Below are 23,855 nucleotides of genomic sequence, written 5' to 3' on the forward strand. Positions count from 1 at the left end.
TTTTAAGGACAATCTGTCCCTTTCAGAAACGCATTAACCCAGTTTTACTAACCTTTGTTGATTTTCTTTTGTATGAAAGCACTCTTATTACTGTTATTTTAGTGACTTATATTTATTTTCTCAAGCAGAAAGATGGAAAATACTTCTAAAAAAAAGCTTTCATTGAAGTGAAATACTTCATGCAGAGTTTCACCACGAGAGGGGGTTAAAAGTACAATAGACAAATATAAAAAAAACCTTGATATTTGTGCATTCGCAGTTGTCTAAGCACTTTATTTTTGGCACACATGATTAATACAAAAGGAAACATCTTTGACACACAAATACAAGTACCCACTTGTAGCAGCATGCCCACTCCACTGTACATCAAGGCAGTTGTGCCTAAGGCTACTGAGAAGCCTGGTTAAGAGTCTACGACTCAAGCCATGCTTTTTGCTTCCTGAAAGGGACAAGTAGCACAAGCCCACTGCTGAAGAGTATCCCACATCTGCCTCCTCCTCCAATAATCAGAGAACACACGCTTTAGGGCTTCCGAACTCAGTGTTAAGTAGTTTGTCGAATAGCAGAGAGCTGAATGAAAGTACATTTCAACCCTGTTACTTAACGGTGGACTAGAAAAGATAACGTACCTGAAGATGCTTGTACATATGATTCTGCTACCTCTTTTGACTACAGCAATGAACTTGGATATGCAAAATTATCACAGTGCGGTTCTGGATTCAAAAGGAAAATATAAAATGTTCTGGATGCACAAGGAAAACATAATCACTTTTCTTGTACAGGTTGAGACCCTGGGCTATGTCGGATTGGGTTTTTCTTCTAAAGGAGCTATGGCATCTTCTGACGTAGTTATTGGAGGCATTGAAAGGGGCAAACCCTATTTACAGGTGTGTATACTGGCTTCAAAAAACTAACTAAAATTTGATGGGTTGCACGTTGGATAGTATACTAAATCAATGATTTAAGGTGAGTTTATAAGAGTTAAATTGTGTCTTTTTTTAGTTATTAAATGTAGTTCTCTAAAAGGTAAGAGGCTTATTTGATTGCAGTGGGGTGCCTGATCTGGAAACTAAAGCTTGTTGCACAGAGTGTGTATAGTGTTGTGTTCAATGAGTGAGATCTCAGGGATCACTACTTGAAGAATATAAAAATAAGTGTGTATATATATATATATATATATATATATATATATATATATATACTCAAGAGTCAGCAGTACAGCCTATTTGCGCTCAAGGCTCCCGGTAGTCTACAGGTTGTACATCCATTATGGTCAAAAATTATGTAAGGATCCTTTATTCAACAACATGCACAGGCCAATAAGGGCATGAAGTCTTTCAGTGAGCTTCTCAAAGATATTGGGCAACTATTTGAGATGAAGTAAGTTATTTAGGAGCAGATAGCTGTCAAAAGTATACAGTGAAAAATGATGGAAAAAGTCTAGAAAAATATTTAGAGAGTACATGAGGACAAAAAAATCACTTTCAAGCTTGGCCATGAAAAGACCTCCCATTACTGTGCCAGTCTCCTGTAGATATATCTTGTTGTCAAATTCAAAGTAATTGTGGGTGAGGATGAATTTTATAAGTTTCACCACAGAATCAGCATCAGTCCCTGTGTGTCCCAGGAAGAATTTGCAGGCATTTAATCCATCCTGGTGTGGGATATTAGAGTACAAAGATTCCACATCCATGGTGGCCAGGATGGTTCCTTCTGGTAGAAGACCTTTTGCTGCTAGTTTATTCAATAGGTCAGTTGTGTATCCTTTACCAGTGGTTTAAGAATACCCTCTACCCATCCAGATTCCTGTTCCCCACACATGAATTACCGTAATTGGTCTTCCTGGATTTTCAGATTTGTGGATTTTGGGAAGCATGTAGAATGTCCCTATTCTTGGATACCAACTTGTCTAGTTCCTTGTAATAGTCTTGTGTAGGATCCGACTCCAATTTTTTGTAGTATTGTGTGTCCATAAGTTGTCTGTTTGCTTCCTTCATATAGTCTGATGTGTTCATCATGACTATTGCACCTCCCTTGTCAGCAGGTTTGATGATCATTTCTTTGTTGGTTTTCAGAGACAGTATGGCCTTTCTCTCCTGGGCACTGATGTTGGATGCTTGTCTCCTGTTAGTATCTATGATGGTGGATTGTATCAACTGTCTGAAGGAGTCTATATATCTATCCAAATGAGGGTTGCGTCCAGTTGGAGGTGTCCAGTCTCACTTCATCTTGGTTGCATGGATGTTGAATCTTTGTACTCTAATATCCCACACCAGGATGGATTAAATGCCTGCAAATTCTTCCTGGAAAACACAGGGACTGGTGCTGATTCTGTGGTGAAACTTATAAAATTCATCCTCACCCGCAATTACTTTGAATTTCACAACAAGATATATCTACAGGAGACTGTGCCAGCAATGGGAAGTCTTTTTATGGCCAAGCTTGAAAGATACTTTTTGTCCTCATGTACTCTCAATTCTAAATATTTTTTTATCTAATGGCTAACACGGTACCAAGATATATATCTTTCATGTATCAAAATCGAAAAAGTCTATGAACTTACCATGCTTGTCAAAATTCTGGAGCCTCGCCACGTAGGTGCTTCATAAATATGGCATATGGAAAGTTGGATTAAATATAATTACTAATCCAACTTTTTCCTGTAATTTTGAAAAATAAGAAGTATAAAACATCCACTCTCTTTTGCATTTATTTGTTAGTAAATCAACATTAAAACATTGCATTTTTTTTTTACACTTTTATATATATGCTTTTATATTTGTATAATTTATATGTTAAATGGAATTCTTGATAATAGATTGTATGCTAGATTGGTAATGAGAGAGTGCTAAGACCCATCTAACTCTGTCAGTACAATACAGTTAAAATTGCATAGTAAAAATGTATGCTTATTAGTATTTTCCTTTTCAGAGAGCTTCTTGACAAGCTTAGTATCATTGTGTGCATTGAAACATGGAATTCAGCTTCTGAAAGTACTCCTGATTCTGATACATCGAACTCCTAAGTGGATTGTAATGTAATGAGACTATTTGGTTTTGTCTTGTTGAACACATAATTGTTTTCTTTTCGATTTGGTATTCCACGGATAGTTACTAATATATTTTCCGTTAGCAGAGTTGAAACCAGTTACACAGCAGGTGGCATTTTGAGAATTCTATCATGTTTTTCCAAACGAGGTTCAGTCAAGCATATACCCAAATTTAATGTTTGAGTAGCATTTATAAAAGGGCTCAGTGGTATAATAAGTGTTACCTTAAAGTTAAGCTTTAAATAATTGTTCCCCACATTGTTTTTCTCTCCCCTTTCTCACTTTCCATCTTAGAATTTTATGGTTCATATCTTTATTTTATATGTACAACGAAACATCGGTACTATTGGGCATATTTTATAGCATTTTGAAATAAATTATTGATTTTAATTAAAGGTTTGGTCTATTGGTATAACAAACCTTTGCTATAAATTTGGACACTATGATTTTGTGATTTAATTTCATAACTCTTTGAAGTGGCATATCTAAACTAGTGTTCAATGTTTTACCAGCTTTTAAGTTTATTTTAAAATTATCCAACACCAATGCCACCTATATGGAAAGGTGACTGACCCTTTAGTAACCCAACTAACCCTGGGCATTCTTTACAATACCTACTCATGGGTGAAAAGGTTCTTCCTAAATAATTTGATTCAATGGCTGCACCAAGAACTACAAAGCATGTCTGCATTCAAGAGTGTTATGACCTCAATGATTTATATCATATCAATAGAACATGCAACACATGTTAAGGCTATGTGCACACGTTGCGGATTAGCCTTAGGAATTTCTCGCGTTTTTTGTGCGGTTCTGCAGCATTTTTTGTGCATTTTTGCTGCGGTTTTTCTGCGGATTTGCTGCGTTTTTTACCCCTGCGGTTTTCTATAATGGAATGGGTGCAAAAACGCTGCAGATTCACAAAAAAGAAGTGACATGCTACTTCTTTTAAACCGCAGCGTTTCTGCAGCAGATTTTCTGCAAAGTGTGCACAGCTTTTTTTTTTTTCTCATTGATTTACTTTGTACTGTAAATCATTTGCGGATCTGCAGTGTTTCTGCACCGCAAAAAACGCTGCGGATCCGCACAGAATCCGCAACGTGTGCACATACCCTAAATCTGTAGGTACTTTATTACTAAAATCACAACCAATAGCAGAACAGAGGTTTTTTGTTCTCATGATGGGGAGAAAGGAGAGTTTGCCAATTCGTATTTTCATTATAATCTATGGAAGATACAGAGACAGATGTTTAAGCACAAAGAACATCATGGAGATTCAGGCTCTGATCCATTACTTGTTTATTTTTAAGTCACTTTCCTTTTTTGTCTTGTGGTATTAGTTACTGCTTTTGGCACCAAATTAATCGATTCATGAATTTGGAACAAAATAAAAAATAAAAAAGGGATTTGTTCCTGCCTTGAAATGTTTTTGCGACTTATGGTGCCAAATGTAACACATTGACACCAAAATTTGTACAAGCTGTGCCACAATACTGGCATACTCAAAAGTAGACAGGGGAGAACTGGAGTGGAATCGTGCCAAATTTGCCACTAATCAACAAGTCTCAGTTGATTAATCGGGCTAACACACCTGGAACTTTTATGCTCCAGTCACAAAGCACAAAACAAAAAAAAAGTATATAAGATACTACCTATTGAACCCATTCTACACCCAGGTGGTAAGCATTTTTATTGGTACATTTTTAATTTTAAGAAGACACTGGGTCTGCAAATTTGCACACGCAGTGTCTTCAATAAAATGTTGCTGGAGATCGCGGTGTGTGCACACGCTGACTCCGGAGCCATTTTATTGAAGTAATGTACTACAAAAAAAAAGTAGGAAAGAGGAAGGCACCTCTGTTTAAAATTCTTCAAAGTTGATTTTCAAGAGTTTTCTAGAGTTTTTTTGTGCTAAACATGTGGAGTGTTTTAATCCTTTGAAAATAAACTTTGAAGAAGAATTTTAAACAGACGTAAGGGGGCGCCACGCCTCTACCCCCTTAAAGGTTGTTTAGTAAGTCATGCTGCTATGTATATAGTATTTTGCTATGTGTTAGATATGTACATATTCCATGTTGCTGTATGTATATGTCAGTAGTAATAGGGTAAGTGTAGTACCCTAAATCTGACACTAGATGGGGCACAATATTATTCATAATTGTTTAGGAGGGGCTGGCTGTGTTAAGAGGAAATTGTCTTCCTGTTTGTATTCAGTAGGGGCCTAGTGCCCATGTTGGGTGGCCACCGAGGAAGTATTAGGCTCCAAGCAATACTTCAAACAGCGGCAGGACAGTTAATTTTAGGTTGGCTGTCTCACCTAAATCACATAAGCAGACATAGGGGGCAATTGTGGGAGAGGGGCGACACTAGGGTCCCGGAAGAACTCCAGGCCTACCCGTCATACGGGTGCGTCCTATCCATATCATCTGGGGGACGGAGAAGAACATCAGATAGTTGTGAGAAAAGAACATCAGAGAAAGAACATCAGAGAAAGAACATCAGATACAGACACAACAGTTGTGAGGACTATGAGGACTATCCCGTGGTGCTCAGCAGGGAGGTACTACAACACACAGGCGCTAGAAGGTAGGCACTGATTTCCACTTGCAAAGGAAGCTCTGGATGTGCCATCGGACCGGCCGGTCTCAGCCAGCCCTGTTAGCAGTACTCTGGATTGAGGATCCTGAAGCCTTCAGTAAAGAGGTAAAGAGACTGCAACCCTGTGTCCTCGTTATTCATCGCGACCTGCACCACGCACCATCACCACATCTTTCATTGGACGCCCCTTAGCAGGGTCACGGGCTGGGTCTAGCCACCGTGACAACCCCAGAACTGAGACAGAGAGGCCCGGTACCGAGTACCCCGCGGCCCTGCATCTGGGGGCACTCCAAATTGGCGTCACGAACAGGATCTACTTAAGCCTGAAGAATCAGGTCATGTGTGTCTTGGAACTGTGTCTGAATTGTGCTTGAACTGCGATTTATTGCAAAGACTGTGCATTGCTGATTCCCGCCAAAACCGTCGCCATTACAGCGCCAGGAGAAGAAGGGCGTGGAAGTGGGCGTACGCAGGCTAAAGAGCGCGAAAGACAATGGCCGCCCAGTCTAAGTATTGCTGTATCCTGAGGACGTGTCCGTCAGCAGCTGAGGTCCGCCTTCTCATCCTCTTTGGAGGGTGGAGAACATGGAGACCGGGCCGCCCACGAAAGAGAACACGGGAAGACGATCTAAAAGAAGGGACAGACATGGCGGCCTCCAAGCAGCCATGAGGGGACGACCCGACCCGGCGCCAGCCCGCATCGGTGGGAGCAAGCCAGGACCCACCGCTACAGCAGGCGCTGACCGCTGCAGAGCTGCTCGTGAGAGGAGGACCCAGCAGCCGCTCGCTGGACGAATGGGTGGCTGCGGCCGAGGCCCGGCAGGAGGAGCAGTGCCGAGAAGCCCACGCCCGGGTGAGTTCCCGGCTGGTCCACTCTGCGGAGATTCACCTGTCCCCTGCGTTCCCTTCTTCACCCGACCCAACCGCGGAGGTCTCACGGACCCGTCACCGGGCCGTGAACCGCAGGAGCGGGACCTGAAGCTGATGCCATGGATGGAGCACCAGTGGCGCCTGGTGACCGCATGGCGGGAGAGGAAGGAGAGGGAAGCCCAATCTGTGGCCGTGATCGACTTGAGAGCCGAAGTGCAGGATCCTCCGCCGAAGTGGGGCGTAGTGATTACCTTCAACTCCCAAGAAGGACGAGGAGTTATTCAAGAGATCGGGGAGCCGCTGAAGGTGCATGTCGCCCGGGGCGAAGTGGAAACCTGCCACGGAATGATCGATGCAGACCATGACCTGCAGCCTGGGGATGCTGTAGTCTATACCCGGTGGCAGCGAGGGACTGGTTGGAGGGCTCATGATGTCCAGCGGTGCGCAACTCTTCCGGCCACCCCTGAGGCCCAGGAGACCGGACCCCTTGTTGAGGGGCCGATTACCGCCTGCGCCATGGATCATCCGGCGGTCTCAACCCAACGTGTGACCGTGAGCTCCACCCGTCCTCGGCTGAGGGGGGTGGATGTGGGGCCAAGCCTCTCTAAGCCCCAGAGGGCTACCTGTGAGGTAAAGCCCTGGTGGAAACCACCTCCTGATTCATGAGCCTAAGCTGCTGAGATTGTATATAGTTAATTAACTGTTCGTCTTTTGTGTCTTCTGCTGCTAGTACCCGACCAGGGTTGTTCTTAAAAAGGTCCCTTCGTTTACCCGGGATCCCTATTGTTTTATTTTTGCTTTTGCTTTCCTTTTGCTTTTGTTCCATAATGTTATAAAGAATACCGAATCATGGATGGTGAATGGTTCACAAACTGTAATGTAAATAGTTCGCACCTTCTTAAAGGTGCCTCTTACTGGTTTTACAAGAAGGAGAACTGTTGTGGATTCTGTTTTTGGGCTCCCTCTGGTGGTTACAGCTGGTACTGGGTGACTTTGGTGGGTTGCGGTCTCTGGTTTCCACCTGTCCATCAGAGGCTGGGTGTTTCCTATTTAACCTGGCTTTCCTGTCATTCCCTTGCCGGCTATCAATGTATCAGTGTGTCTCTGTTACCTTTGCTACATGCTCCTAGGCCTTCAAGACAAGCTAAGTCGGGATTTCCCTGTTTCATGTTTGCTTTCATGTTTTTAGTCCAGCTTGCAGATATGTAATTCTCTGCTGCTGGTTGCTCTAGTGGGCTGAAATTACCACTCATATACCATGAGTTGGCACATGAGTTCAAGTAATTTCAGGATGGTATTTTGAAGGGTTTTAAGCTGACCGCGCAGTTCACCTTTTGTATCCTCTGCTATCTAGCTTAAGCGGGCCTCATTTTGCTGAATCTGTTTTCATAACTACGTTTGTGCCTTCCTCTCATTTCATTTCTCTCACCGTCATTATATGTGGGGGGCTGCTATTTCTGTGGGAATATTTCTCTGGAGGCAAGATAGGTCTGTGATTCTTCTGATAGGGGTAGCTAGATCTCCGGCTGGCGCGAGACGTCTAGAGTCCCCCCAGGAACGTTCCCTGGCTGCTGTTAGTTGAGTGTTGAGGTTCAGGATCGCGGTCAGCTCAGGTTCCATCTCCCTAGAGCTCGTCCTGTTTTTGCCCGTGTTATGTGTTTAATTCCCTGCCATTGGGAACATGACAGTATAGCCGGCGCACAAAGTGTTAATTGTTTGGGCTGAAGCAGGAGAAAAAGAAGTGTTGAAGGGAAATTTTTTTTTTTTTTTTCCCTCAGAGTTTTGCTGCCTAGCCCTTAATTGCTGTCTAGCTGCTTCTTACCTCCTCTTAACCCTTGAATGGCTCTGACCTTAGCTGTTTAACATGGATGTCCAGAGTTTGGCTTCCAGCCTGAATAATCTTGCTGCAAAAGTTCAAAACATACAGGATTTTGTTGTTCACACTCCTATGTCTGAACCTAGAATTCCTATTCCAGAGTTTTTTTCTGGAGATAGATCTACCTTCCTGAATTTCAGGAACAATTGCAAATTGTTTCTTTCTTTGAAATCTCGCTCCTCTGGAGACCCTGCTCAGCAGGTCAAGATTGTAATATCTTTCCTGCGGGGCGACCCTCAGAATTGGGCATTTGCATTGGCACCAGGGGATCCTGCATTGCTCAGTGTGGATGCGTTTTTTCTGGCAGTGGGATTGCTCTATGAGGAACCTAACCTGGAGATTCAGGCTGAAAAGGCTTTATTAGCCCTCTCTCAGGGGCATGATGAAGCGGAAGTATATTGTCAAAAATTTCGGAAATGGTCGGTGCTTACTCAGTGGAATGAGTGCGCCCTGGCTGCAAACTTCAGAGATGGTCTTTCTGAGGCCATTAAGGATATTATGGTGGGGTTCCCTGCGCCTACAGGTCTGAATGAGTCTATGGCTATGGCCATTCAGATTGATCGGCGTTTACGGAAGCGCAAACCTGTGCACCAGTTGGCGGTGTCTTCTGAACAGGCACCTGAGACTATGCAATGTGATAGAATTCAGTCCAGAAGTGAACGGCAAAATTATAGGCGGAAAAATGGATTGTGTTTTTATTGTGGTGATTCAGCTCATGTTATATCAGCATGCTCTAAACGCACAAAAAAGGTTGCTAAATCTTTTGCCATTAGTACTCTGCAGTCTAAGTTCATTTTGTCTGTAACTCTGATTTGTTCACTGTCATCCATTTCCGTTGATGCCTATGTGGATTCGGGCGCTGCCCTGAGTCTTATGGATTGGTCATTTGCCAAACACTGCGGTTTTAGTCTGGAGCCTCTGGAAGTTCCTATTCCTTTGAAGGGAATTGACTCTACACCATTGGCTATGAATAAACCGCAGTACTGGACACAAGTGACCAAGCGCATGACTCCCGTTCATCAGGAGGTGATTCGCTTCCTTGTACTGTATAATTTACATGATGTACTAGTGCTTGGTCTGCCATGGTTACAAACTCATAATCCAGTCCTGGATTGGAAAACAATGTCTGTGTTAAGCTGGGGATGTCAGGGGGTTCATGATGATGCACCTCTGATTTCAATCGCTTCATCTACTCCTTCTGAGGTCCCTGCGTTTTTGTCTGACTATCGGGATGTTTTTGAGGAGCCTAAGCTCAGTTCGCTCCCTCCTCATAGGGATTGTGACTGTGCTATAGAATTAATTCCTGGCAGTAAGTTCCCTAAGGGTCGTTTATTTAATCTGTCAGTGCCAGAGCATACTGCTATGCGGAATTATATTAAGGAGTCCTTGGAAAAGGGACATATTCGTCCATCTTCGTCCCCTCTGGGAGCAGGTTTTTTTTTCGTGGCAAAAAAAGATGGTTCCCTGAGGCCTTGTATAGATTATCGCCTTCTGAATAAGATTACAGTCAAATATCAGTATCCATTGCCATTATTGACTGATTTGTTTGCTCGCATTAAGGGGGCTAGGTGGTTCACTAAGATAGATCTTCGCGGTGCGTATAATCTTGTGCGGATAAAGCAGGGTGATGAGTGGAAAACCGCATTTAATACGCCTGAGGGCCATTTTGAGTATTTGGTAATGCCCTTTGGACTTTCTAATGCTCCTTCAGTCTTTCAGTCCTTTATGCACAATATTTTCCGTGAATATCTGGATAAGTTTATGATTGTGTATTTGGATGATATTTTGGTGTTTTCTGATGACTGGGAGTCTCATGTTCTACAGGTCAGGAAGGTGTTTCAAGTCCTGCGGGCCAATTCTCTGTTTGTGAAGGGCTCAAAATGTCTCTTCGGAGTCCAGAAGATTTCTTTTTTGGGGTACATTTTTTCTCCTTCTACTATTGAGATGGATCCCGTCAAGGTTCAGGCGATTTGTGACTGGACACAACCTACATCTGTTAAGAGTCTTCAGAAGTTCTTGGGTTTTGCTAATTTTTATCGTCGGTTCATTACTAATGTTTCCAGTGTTGTTAAACCTTTGACTGATTTGACTAAAAAGGGTGCTGATGTTGCTAATTGGTCTCCTACGGCTGTGGAGGCCTTTCAGGAACTTAAGCGCCGGTTTTCTTCTGCTCCTGTGTTATGTCAACCAGATGTTTCACTTCCTTTTCAGGTTGAGGTTGATGCTTCCGAGATTGGAGCGGGGGCGGTTTTGTCACAGAGAAGTTCCGATGGCTCGGTGATGAAGCCATGTGCGTTCTTTTCTAGAAAATTCTTGCCCGCCGAGCGCAATTATGATGTGGGTAATCGGGAGCTTTTGGCCATGAAATGGGCATTTGAAGAGTGGCGTCATTGGCTTGAGGGTGCTAGACATCGTGTGGTGGTCTTGACTGATCACAAAAATCTGATTTACCTTGAGTCTGCCAGGCGTCTGAATCCTAGACAGGCTCGTTGGTCGTTGTTTTTTTCTCATTTCGATTTTGTGGTTTCATACCTGCCAGGTTCAAAGAATGTGAAGGCAGATGCTCTTTCCAGGAGTTTTGTGCCTGACTCTCCTGGAGACTCTGGGCCTACTGGTATCCTTAGGGATGGGGTAATATTGTCCGCCGTCTCCCCAGACTTGCGACGTGCATTGCAGGAGTTTCAGGCGGATAAACCTGATCGTTGTCCACCAGAAAGACTGTTTGTTCCGGATGATTGGACCAGTAGAGTCATCTCCGAGGTCCATTCTTCTGTGTTGGCTGGTCATCCTGGAATATTTGGTACTAGAGACTTGGTGGCCAGGTCTTTTTGGTGGCCGTCCTTGTCAAGGGATGTGCGCACCTTTGTGCAGTCTTGTGAAGTGTGTGCTCGGGCTAAGCCTTGCTGTTCTCGGGCCAGTGGGTTGTTGTTATCCTTGCCTATCCCGAAGAGGCCTTGGACGCACATTTCCATGGATTTTATTTCAGATCTCCCTGTCTCACAGAAAATGTCCGTTATCTGGGTTGTGTGTGACCGCTTTTCTAAGATGGTTCATTTGGTACCCTTGCCTAAGTTGCCTTCCTCCTCTGAGTTGGTCCCTTTATTTTTTCAGAACGTGGTTCGTTTGCATGTGATTCCGGAGAATATCGTTTCTGACAGGGGATCCCAGTTTGTGTCTAGATTTTGGCGGACGTTTTGTGCTAAGATGGGCATTGATTTGTCTTTCTCGTCTGCATTCCATCCTCAGACGAATGGCCAGACGGAGCGAACTAATCAGACCTTGGAAACTTATTTAAGGTGTTTTGTTTCTGCTGATCAAGATGACTGGGTTGCCTTTTTGCCACTGGCCGAATTTGCCCTTAATAATCGGGCTAGTTCTGCTACTTTGGTTTCTGCTTTCTTTTGTAATTCAGGGTTTCATCCTCGTTTTTCCTCTGGTCAGGTGGAGCCTTCGGATTGTCCTGGAGTGGACGTGGTGGTGGACAGGCTACATCAGATTTGGAATCAGGTGGTGGACAATTTGAAGTTGTCTCAGGAGAAGACTCAGCAGTTTGCTAATCGCCGTCGCCGCGTGGGTCCCCGACTTCTTGTTGGGGACTTGGTGTGGTTGTCTTCTCGTTTTGTCCCTATGAAGGTCTCTTCTCCTAAGTTCAAGCCTCGGTTCATCGGTCCTTATAAGATCTTGGAGATTCTTAACCCTGTATCTTTTCGTTTGGATCTCCCAGCATCGTTTGCTATTCATAATGTGTTCCATCGGTCGTTATTGCGGAGGTATGAGGTGCCCGTTGTTCCTTCTGTTGAGCCTCCTGCTCCGGTGCTGGTGGAGGGAGAATTGGAGTATGTTGTTGAGAAGATCTTGGATTCTCGTGTTTCCAGACGTAAACTCCAGTATTTGGTTAAGTGGAAGGGTTATGGTCAGGAGGATAATTCCTGGGTGGTCGCCTCTGATGTTCATGCGACTGATTTGGTCCGCGCCTTCCATAGAGCTCATCCTGATCGCCCTGGGGGTTCTCGTGAGGGTTCGGTGACCCCTCCTCAAGGGGGGGGTACTGTTGTGGATTCTGTTTTTGGGCTCCCTCTGGTAGTTACAGCTGGTACTGGGTGACTTTGGTGGGTTGCGGTCTCTGGTTTCCACCTGTCCATCAGAGGCTGGGTGTTTCCTATTTAACCTGGCTTTCCTGTCATGTTGGCACATGAGTTCAAGTAATTTCAGGATGGTATTTTGAAGGGTTTTAAGCTGACCGCGCAGTTCACCTTTTGTATCCTCTGCTATCTAGCTTAAGCGGGCCTCATTTTGCTGAATCTGTTTTCATAACTACGTTTGTGCCTTCCTCTCATTTCACCGTCATTATATGTGGGGGGCTGCTATTTCTGTGGGAATATTTCTCTGGAGGCAAGATAGGTCTGTGATTCTTCTGATAGGGGTAGCTAGATCTCCGGCTGGCGCGAGACGTCTAGAGTCCCCCCAGGAACGTTCCCCGGCTGCTGTTAGTTGAGTGTTGAGGTTCAGGATCGCGGTCAGCTCAGGTTCCATCACCCTAGAGCTCGTCCTGTTTTTGCCCGTGTTATATGTTTAATTCCCTGCCATTGGGAACATGACAGAGAGCTTTGTGAAGAGACTGTTTCTGAGTACAGCATGGAAGCTCTTGCCTTAACTGGACTTGCAGATAGAGAGAGTCTGCATTACCTCAAAGAGACTTGGTTCCCTCTTAAAGGGAAGGTTCACTAGTTGCACTTAAAGTATAATGTTGCCTTAACCCCTTAACGACCGCCGATACGCCTTTTAACGGCGGCCGCTAAGGGTACTTAATCCACAGCGCCGTTAATTAACGGCGCTGTGGAAAAAGTGAATAGCGCCCCCCAGAGTCAGATTTTCTCTGGGGTCTCGGTTGCCGAGGGTAGCCGAGACCCCAGAGAACATGATTCGGGGGGTTTTTACCGACCCCCGAGTTGCGATCGCCGGTAATTAACCGTTTACCGGCGGTCGCAACAAAAAAAAACAAAACGCGATTTGCCGTTTAATTTCTCTGTCCTCCGATGTGATCGCACATCGGAGGACAGAGAAATGTGGTCCCCGATGGCCCCCAATAGCCCCCCAATACTTACCTACCTCCCCCGGTGCTCCTCGTGTCTCCCCATGGGCGCCGCCATCTTTTTTCCGGGAAAAAATGGCGGGCGCACGCGCAGTGCGCCCGCCGCCCGGCACCCGGATGTTCTTTGGGGTCTCGGCTGCCGGGGGTAGCCGAGACCCCAAAGAACATGATCGGGGTTGGTTTGCACCGACCCCTGCTTTGCGATCGCCGGTAATTAACAGTTTACCGGCGACCGCAAAAAAAAAAAGCGATCAGTTATTTCTCTGTCCTCTGATGTGATCGCACATCAGAGGACAGAGAAATAGGGGGATTCGGGGACCCTATCATACTCACCCGGGGTCCCTGGGTCCTCTTCTGTCTTCTCCTGCCAGCCGGCTTTTTCATCATGGCGGGTGCATGCGCAGTGCGCCCGCCATCTGCTGCCATCTGCCGGCCGGCAGGAGAAGACAAGTTGGGGCTAAAATTAGGGTTAGGGTTAGGGTTAGAGTTAGGGTTAGAGTTAGGGTTAGGGTTAGGGTTAGGGTTAGAGTTAGGGTTGGGGCTAAATTTAGGGTTAGGGTTAGGGCTAGGGTTAGGGTTAGGCTACTTTCACACTAGCGTTTTTTGGCTTCCGTCGCAATTAGTGTTGAGCATTCCGATACTGCAAGTATCGGGTATCGGCCGATACTTGCTGTATCGGAATTCCGATACCGAGATCCGATATTTTTGTGATATCGGGTATCGGTATCGAAACAACATTAATGTAAAAGAGAGAATTAAAATAAAAAATATTGCTATACTCACCTCTCCGACGCAGCCTGCACCTTACCGAGGGAAGCGGCAGCGTTCTTTGTTTAAAATTCGCGCTTTTCTTTCCTTTACGTGAGTCCCGGCTTGTGATTGGTTGCGTGCCGCCCATGTGACCGGGACGCAACCAATCACAGCAAGCCGTGACGTAATTTCAGGTCCTTCAGGATTTTAAAATTACGTTCCGGCGTTGTGATTGGTTGCGTCGCAGTCACATGGGAGACGCAACCAATCACAGCAAGCCGTGACGTAATTTCAGGTCCTTAAGGATTTTAAAATTACGTCCCGGCTTTGTGATTGGTCCGCGTCCCGGCAACATGGCCGCCATTAACCAATCACAAGCCGTGACGTCACGGGAGGCTGGACACGCGCGCTTTTTAAAATGGGCGCGTGTCCAGCCTCCCGTGACGTCCCGGCTTGTGATTGGTTGCGCCGCGGTCAACCAATCACAAGCCGGGAGGCTGGACACGCGCCCATTTTAAAAAGCGCGCGTGTCCAGCCTCCCGTGACGTCACGGCTTGTGATTGGTTAATGGCGGCCATGTTGCCGGGACGCGGACCAATCACAGCAAGCCGTGACGTAATTTCGTCACGGCTTGCTGTGATTGGTCCGCGTCCCGGCAACATGGCGCCGTGACCAATCATAAGCCGGGACGTCACTGGAGGCTGGACACGCGCGCTTTTTAAAATGGGCGCGTGTCCAGCCTCCCGTGACGTCCCGGCTTGTGATTGGTTAATGGCGGCCATGTTGCCCGGACGCGGACCAATCACAGCAAGCCGTGACGTAATTTCGTCACGGCTTGCTGTGATTGGTCCGCGTCCCGGCAACATGGCCGCCCTGACCAATCACAAGCCGGGACTTCACGTAACCAAGTAAAAGCGCGAATTTTTAAACAAACAACGCTGCCGGTTCCCTCGCTGAGGTCCAGGCTGCGTCGGAGAGGTGAGTATAGCGATATTTTTTATTTTAATTCTTTCTTTTACACATTTATATGGATCCCAGGGCCTGAAGGAGAGTTTCCTCTCCTTCAGACCCTGGGAACCATCAGGAATACCGTCCGATACTTGAGTCCCATTGACTTGTATTGGTATCGGGTATCGGTATCGGATTAGATCCGATACTTTGCCGGTATCGGCCGATACTTTCCGATACCGATACTTTCAAGTATCGGACGGTATCGCTCAACACTAGTCGCAATGCGTCGTTGGAGAAAAAACGCATCCTGCAAAAGTGCTTGCAGGATGCGTTTTTTCTCCATTGGCTTGCATTAGCGACGCATTGCGACGGATTGCCACATGTCGCATCCGTCGTGCGACGGATGCGTCGTGCTTCGGCGGACCGTCGACACAAAAAAAACTACATGTAACTTTTTTGTGCGACGTGTCCGCCATTTCCGACCGCGCATGCGTGGCCGGAACTCCGCCCCCGCCTACCCGCACCTCACAATGGGGCAGCGGATGCGTTGAAAAAACAGCATCCGCTGCACCCGTTGTGCGGCGCTTACAACGCTAGCGTCGGTACGTCGGCCCGACACACTGCGATGGGCCGAGTACGACGCTAGTGTGAAAGTAGCCGCACGTTGTGAAAATTGTGCACAACGTGGGCAGCGGATGCAGTTTTTCAACGCATCCGCTGCCCAGTCTATGTCCTGGGGAGGAGGGGGCAGAGTTACGGCCACGCATCCGCGGAAATGGCGGACGCGACGTACAAATAAAAGGTTACATTGAACTTTTTTTGTGACGACGGGGGCTAAAGTTATGGTTAGGGTTGGGGCTAAAGTTAGGGTTGGGGCTAAAGTTAGGGTTAGAGTTGGGATTTGGGTTAGGGTTTGGATTAGGGTTGGGATTAGTGTTACGTTTGGGATTAGGGTTGGGATTAGGGTTAGGGTTGGGATTAGGGTTAGGGGTGTGTTGGATTTAGGGTTTTGATTAGGGTTATGTGTCATGGTTAGTGTTGAGCGATACTTTCCGATATCGGAAAGTATCGGTATCGGAAAGTATCGGCCGATACCGTCACAGTATCGGAATCCAATCCGATACCGATACCCGATCCCAATGCAAGTCAATGGGACGAAAATATCGGAATTAAAATAAACCCTTTCTTTCCTTGTAGGTTAATTCTACATGAAGGAAAACAACTAAGAATAATGTAGGATGTATTGGGGGAGGTGGCGGAGACATTAAAGGCACAGGGGTTTATCCCAATCAAATAGAATAGCAGTATTTTTAATTTTTTTATGACGTTCGGCGTTAGAAAGAAATTGACTATGTTAATTTTTTATTTATTTTGTCAGATATTGATGTTTCACTACTTCCACGCCCTTCACCCTATTTTTTACTTCTCCCACACTTTCTTCTTCATTATCCTCATCATCAGCTTCTGTGACATCAACTTCTTCACCTTATTCATCTTCTTCTTTTCTACGTATATATATATATTTTTTTTACATTGTTCATATTCTTTTTATTTAACTATTATCTTTTTTATATTCAACTTCTTCATCATATTCTTATTTGTGACAGGCATTCCCGTAGTTGTTATCTATAAAAGTTTGAAGATTACACCTTCCGTTCTGCCTGTCACAAAACAGTTACATTTGTCCGCGTTCAGTTTGGCCTGCAGCATCAGGCTTTATCCAGGGGCACCACGAGGAGGAACGGACTCACCCCCATACACTGCTTAGTCTTCTTCTGCTTATAATTTAGATAATATCTTTTGCTCTGATATTTAGTCTTATGCTTAATGTTCTTCTGCTCTTTGTTCTGCAGCCTCTTGTTCTTCTGCTTCTCGGTCTTCCAGGTTGTCGTCGTCATCTCCAGGGTCGTCATCTCCAGGGTCGTCGTCATCGGGGTCGTCGTCATCGGGGTCGTCGTCATCGGGGTCGTCTTCAGGGTCATCGTCTCCAGGGTCGTCGTCATCTCGGTGGTTGTCGTCTCTGGTGTCGTCATCATCTTAGGGGTGGTCTTCCGGGTCATCGTCTTTCGGGTCTTGAACTTGGAAATGTAGCAGAAGGTACAAGAAGGCTGAGAAAATGCCGAGAAACAGCTGATGGAACTGGAACTCGGATGGCTACCCGAAGGTCCAAGAGCCAATGGAACTACCGAGGACCAGCTGACGTTACTGGAACCCGGTTACTAAGCAGGAGGTACCCGTGCCTGAAAGCACTACCAAGGACCACCTGACGTTGGTGGAACTCGGATACCCAGAGGGAGGCACCTAAGCCAAAGGCTCTGCCCGGAACCAGCTGACGGTACTGGAACCAGGATGGGGAGCAGAAGGTACAAGAGCAAAAGACACTGCCGAGAACCAGCTGACGGTACTGGAACCCGGATGGGTAGCCGAAGGTCCAAGAGCCAATGGAACTACCGAGGACCAGCTGACGTTACTGGAACCCGGTTACTAAGCAGGAGGTACCCGTGCCTGAAAGCACTACCAAGGACCACCTGACGTTGGTGGAACTCGGATACCCAGAGGGAGGCACCTAAGCCAAAGGCTCTGCCCGGAACCAGCTGACGGTACTGGAACCAGGATGGGGAGCAGAAGGTACAAGAGCAAAAGACACTGCCGAGAACCAGCTGACGGTACTGGAACCCGGATGGGGACCTATTCAAGCTTGTCTTCCTAGGGCCCCAACTGGCGGTGTGTTAGAGCCCAGGGACAGCAGGAGGAGGAGCAGGGGGAGGGGAGTGTAGGCCGAAGCCTGCACAGGCGGCAGCTTTGGGTGTGTTGTGTCTGCGTGGCTTTTGCAGGACACGTTGCCGGCTACACAGCAGGGGAACAGCTGGCGGTGCTGGACCCCACTGACACATTGGCGAGGTGTTTGGCTCTGTGCAGCCAGCACTTCCGGACAGCAACTAGCGTTGTTGGAGCCCGGGCTCTGCAGGTGGAGCAGAGTGTAGGCCGAAGCCTAATTGAACCGATTTCAAAAGTCACCTTTAACCCCCCCTCAGGGGTTACAAAGTAGAAGAGCCACAGCTTATGCAGCAGCAGTGCTGCGCAAGTCAAAGGTTGCTCTTGTAATTTTTCTCCTTGCACACGCTGAATGGAACACGTATAACATTTAGCCCTTTATACAGTCAAACTGTGTAATGGAGGCGAGAGTTCCCTTTGTAATGAGACGCAGCACAGGTGTCAAGAATCCCACCTTGGTGCTGGGTGCAGCCTCCCGAGCGTTGTTATTTGCTGTACAGGAGTCTGCGCTGTCGTGTTATCCCCTGGCCTAGCGCCGTTAGCGCTGCCCATCTTCTGGCATCATGTAATGTCGGCCGGTGCGGTTCGCGATGCCCAGGAATCCCAGCCCCGCAGTGTCTTAACATTGTTAAAACACTGCGGGGCTGGGATTCAGGGCCTGGCGCAGCACATATGTTCGCCTCTCACACTCGGGTCCTTACACCCGCTTCAGACTGTGCGGCGTCATCTGATCCCTTATCGCATGCCACGGCCATGAAGCCGCACAGTCCGAACAAGGCGGAAGGAGAGGAGGGACAGGCGAACTGATGCACTGATCCTGCCCATGAATCACACCCTCGCAGTCCCAATAAATAAGACACCGAGGGGCGTTGTGTGGGTCAGGGCGGCCGCAGAGGCGCAGCCAGCCAAACAATGATGCCAGAAGACGGGCAGCGCTACCAAGGGGGTTGCAGCGTGTCATTACAAAGGAAAGTCACACCACCGGGACGGTTAAATGGTCACACAGAGGACACATTTCAGACGTGTTTTCAGTTCCACATGTGCGAGGAGAATACGTTTCTGAGCCACCTTGCACACATGCAGCATTACCGCTGTACAAGGTGGCTGGATAACGTAAAAACGCCTGGGGGAGGGGGGACAGGTTCCCTTCAATTTCAGTTCTTGTGTCTGCGTGGCTTTTGCAGGACACGTTGCCGGCTGCACAGCAGGGGAACAGCTGGCGGTGCTGGACCCCACTGACACATTGGCTGGTGTTTTTCTCTGTGCAGCTAGCACATCTGGGCCCCAACTGGCGGTGTGTTAGAGCCCAGGGACAGCAGGAGGAGGAGCAGGAGGAGGAGGAGCAGGGGGAGGGGAGTGTAGGCCGAAGCCTGCACAGGCGGCAGCTTTGGGTGTGTTGTGTCTGCGTGGCTTTTGCAGGACACGTTGCCGGCTACACAGCAGGGGAACAGCTGGCGGTGCTGGACCCCACTGACACATTGGCGAGGTGTTTGGCTCTGTGCAGCCAGCACTTCCGGACAGCAACTAGCGTTGTTGGAGCCCGGGCTCTGCAGGTGGAGCAGAGTGTAGGCCGAAGCCTAATTGAACCGATTTCAAAAGTCACCTTTAACCCCCCCTCAGGGGTTACAAAGTAGAAGAGCCACAGCTTATGCAGCAGCAGTGCTGCGCAAGTCAAAGGTTGCTCTTGTAATTTTTCTCCTTGCACACGCTGAATGGAACACGTATAACATTTAGCCCTTTATACAGTCAAACTGTGTAATGGAGGCGAGAGTTCCCTTTGTAATGAGACGCAGCACAGGTGTCAAGAATCCCACCTTGGTGCTGGGTGCAGCCTCCCGAGCGTTGTTATTTGCTGTACAGGAGTCTGCGCTGTCGTGTTATCCCCTGGCCTAGCGCCGTTAGTGCTGCCCATCTTCTGGCATCATGTAATGTCGGCCGGTGCGGTTCGCGATGCCCAGGAATCCCAGCCCCGCAGTGTCTTAACATTGTTAAAACACTGCGGGGCTGGGATTCAGGGCCTGGCGCAGCACATATGTTCGCCTCTCACACTCGGGTCCTTACACCCGCTTCAGACTGTGCGGCGTCATCTGATCCCTTATCGCATGCCACGGCCATGAAGCCGCACAGTCCGAACAAGGCGGAAGGAGAGGAGGGACAGGCGAACTGATGCACTGATCCTGCCCATGAATCACACCCTCGCAGTCCCAATAAATAAGACACCGAGGGGCGTTGTGTGGGTCAGGGCGGCCGCAGAGGCGCAGCCAGCCAAACAATGATGCCAGAAGACGGGCAGCGCTACCAAGGGGGTTGCAGCGTGTCATTACAAAGGAAAGTCACACCACCGGGACGGTTAAATGGTCACACAGAGGACACATTTCAGACGTGTTTTCAGTTCCACATGTGAGAGGAGAATACGTTTCTGAGCCACCTTGCACACATGCAGCATTACCGCTGTACAAGGTGGCTGGATAACGTAAAAACGCCTGGGGGAGGGGGGACAGGTTCCCTTCAATTTCAGTTCTTGTGTCTGCGTGGCTTTTGCAGGACACGTTGCCGGCTGCACAGCAGGGGAACAGCTGGCGGTGCTGGACCCCACTGACACATTGGCTGGTGTTTTTCTCTGTGCAGCTAGCACATCTGGGCCCCAACTGGCGGTGTGTTAGAGCCCAGGGACAGCAGGAGGAGGAGCAGGAGGAGGAGGAGCAGGGGGAGGGGAGTGTAGGCCGAAGCCTGCACAGGCGGCAGCTTTGGGTGTGTTGTGTCTGCGTGGCTTTTGCAGGACACGTTGCCGGCTACACAGCAGGGGAACAGCTGGCGGTGCTGGACCCCACTGACACATTGGCGAGGTGTTTGGCTCTGTGCAGCCAGCACTTCCGGACAGCAACTAGCGTTGTTGGAGCCCGGGCTCTGCAGGTGGAGCAGAGTGTAGGCCGAAGCCTAATTGAACCGATTTCAAAAGTCACCTTTAACCCCCCCTCAGGGGTTACAAAGTAGAAGAGCCACAGCTTATGCAGCAGCAGTGCTGCGCAAGTCAAAGGTTGCTCTTGTAATTTTTCTCCTTGCACACGCTGAATGGAACACGTATAACATTTAGCCCTTTATACAGTCAAACTGTGTAATGGAGGTGAGAGTTCCCTTTGTAATGAGACGCAGCACAGGTGTCAAGAATCCCACCTTGGTGCTGGGTGCAGCCTCCCGAGCGTTGTTATTTGCTGTACAGGAGTCTGCGCTGTCGTGTTATCCCCTGGCCTAGCGCCGTTAGCGCTGCCCATCTTCTGGCATCATGTAATGTCGGCCGGTGCGGTTCGCGATGCCCAGGAATCCCAGCCCCGCAGTGTCTTAACATTGTTAAAACACTGCGGGGCTGGGATTCAGGGCCTGGCGCAGCACATATGTTCGCCTCTCACACTCGGGTCCTTACACCCGCTTCAGACTGTGCGGCGTCATCTGATCCCTTATCGCATGCCACGGCCATGAAGCCGCACAGTCCGAACAAGGCGGAAGGAGAGGAGGGACAGGCGAACTGATGCACTGATCCTGCCCATGAATCACACCCTCGCAGTCCCAATAAATAAGACACCGAGGGGCGTTGTGTGGGTCAGGGCGGCCGCAGAGGCGCAGCTGTTGTGATTTTGGATTCTGGGCTCCCCCGGTGGCTACTGGTGGAATTGAACTTGTGACATCATCTTCCCTGTTCACCTGTTCTGATTAGATCTGGGTGTCGCTATATAACCTGGCTTCTCTGTTAGATGCTTGCCGGTCAACAATGTTATCAGAAGCCTCTCTGTGCTTGTTCCTGCTCCCAGACATCTACTAGATAAGTTGGACATTCGTCCATGTTTTGTTTTTGTATTTTGGTTCCAGTTCACAGCTGCAGTTTCGTTACTGTGTCTGGAAAGCTCTTGTTGATCAGGAATTGCCACTCTGGTATTATGAGTTAATGCCAGAGTCCTAAAGTAATTTCTGGATGTGTTTTGTTAGGGTTTTCTACTGACCATGAAAGTATGCTTTCTGTCTTCTGCTATCTAGAAAGCGGACCTCAAATTTGCTAAAACTATTTTCCTGCTGCGTTTGTTGTTTCATCTCATATCACTGCCAATATATGTGGGGGGCTTCTGTCTCCTTTTGGGCATTTCTCTAGAGGTGAGTCAGGTCTTATATTTCCCTCTGCTAGCATTATTTAGTTCTCCGGCCGGCGCTGGGCATATAGGGATAAAAAGTAGGACATGCTACCTGGCTACTTCTAGATGATGCGGTAGGTTTAGTTCATGGTCAGTACAGTTACATCTTCCAAGAGCTTGTTCCTATAGAGGCTTATGCTAGTTCTCTGGCCATGGAGATCATGACAGTTTGACCGGCCCACTAAAGGGTTAAAATCCTTGGCTGAGAAAGGAGAGAAATAAGAAGTCTGCTGAGAGTTTTTTTTTTTTTTTTTTTTTTTTTCCTCTGTGCTCTTAATTGGATCACTTGCCAGTCTGTCTATGCTGCAGTCTTTCTTTTTTTTTCTCTCTCCTTATAATCTTTGAATGGCTTTGTGTTCACCTGTTAATAATGGATCTTCAGAGTGTAACTGCAGGTTTGAATAATCTCACCACGAAAGTACAAAATTTGCAAGATTTTATTATTCATGCTCCGGTATCTGAGCCGAGAATTCCTTTGCCGGAATTCTTCTCAGGGAATAGATCTAGCTTTCAGAATTTTAGAAATAATTGTAAGCTATTTTTGTCCCTGAAATCTCGTTCTGCTGGAGACTCTGCACAGCAGGTTGGGATTGTGATTTCCTTGCTCCGCGGCGACCCTCAAGACTGGGCTTTTGCATTGGCACCAGGGGATCCTGCGTTGCGCAATGTGGATGCGTTTTTTTTGGCCTTGGGCTTGCTGTATGAGGAACCTCATTTGGAACTTCAGGCAGAAAAAACTTTGATGTCCCTATCGCAGGGGCAAGATGAAGCTGAAATTTACTGCCAAAGATTCCGTAAATGGTCTGTGCTTACTCAGTGGAATGAGTGTGCCTTGGCGGCTACTTTCAGAGAGGGTCTCTCTGATGCCATTAAGGATGTTATGGTGGGGTTCCCTGTGCCTGCAGGTCTGAATGAGTCCATGACAATGGCCATTCAGATCGATAGGCGTCTGCGGGAGCGCAAACCTGTGCACCATCTGGCGGTATCCACTGAGAAGACGCCAGAAAGCATGCAGTGTGATAGAATTCTGTCCAGAAGCGAGCGGCAGAATTTTAGACGGAAAAATGGGTTGTGTTTCTATTGTGGGGATTCTACTCATGTTATATCAGCGTGCTCTAAGCGTACTAAAAAGCTTGATAAATCCGTTTCCATTGGCACTGTACAGTCTAAATTTATTTTGTCTGTGACCCTGATTTGCTCTTTGTCATCTATTACTACTGACGCCTATATCGACTCTGGCGCCGCTTTGAGTCTTATGGATTGGTCCTTTGCCAATCGTTGTGGGTATGATTTAGAGCCTTTGGAAACTCTTATTCCTCTGAAGGGGATTGACTCCACCCCATTGGCTAATAATAAACCACAATACTGGACACAAGTGACTATGTGTATTAATCCGGATCACCAGGAGACTATTCGTTTTCTAGTGCTGTATAATCTACATGAGGATTTGGTGCTGGGATTGCCATGGCTGCAGTCTCACAACCCAGTCCTTGACTGGAGAGCTATGTCTGTGTTGAGCTGGGGATGTAAGGGGACTCATGGGGACGTACCTTTGGTGTCCATTTCATCATCTATTCCCTCTGAAATCCCTGAGTTCCTGTCTGATTATCGTGACGTCTTTGAAGAACCCAAGCTGGGTTCACTACCTCCGCACCGTGAGTGCGATTGTGCTATAGATTTAATTCCGGGTAGTAAATACCCAAAGGGTCGTTTATT

General features: G+C 47.3%; 1 protein-coding gene across 2 annotated transcripts in view; it reads left to right on the plus strand.

Annotated features, from left to right (window-relative positions):
* The first annotated feature begins 373 nt into the window (after positions 1-373).
* MOXD1 (monooxygenase DBH like 1) overlaps positions 374-23,855 on the plus strand; it is a 323,635-nt gene continuing 300,153 nt past the window's right edge. For both annotated transcript variants that reach the window (XM_077292824.1, XM_077292823.1), the window contains exon 1: positions 374-887. In XM_077292824.1, the coding sequence (XP_077148939.1) occupies positions 636-887 (252 nt within the window). In that variant the 5' untranslated portion in view covers positions 374-635. The remainder of the gene's footprint in view (positions 888-23,855) is intronic.

Source organism: Ranitomeya variabilis, chromosome 2 (genome assembly GCF_051348905.1).
Source record: "Ranitomeya variabilis isolate aRanVar5 chromosome 2, aRanVar5.hap1, whole genome shotgun sequence".
NCBI classification, from domain to species: Eukaryota; Metazoa; Chordata; class Amphibia; order Anura; family Dendrobatidae; genus Ranitomeya; species Ranitomeya variabilis.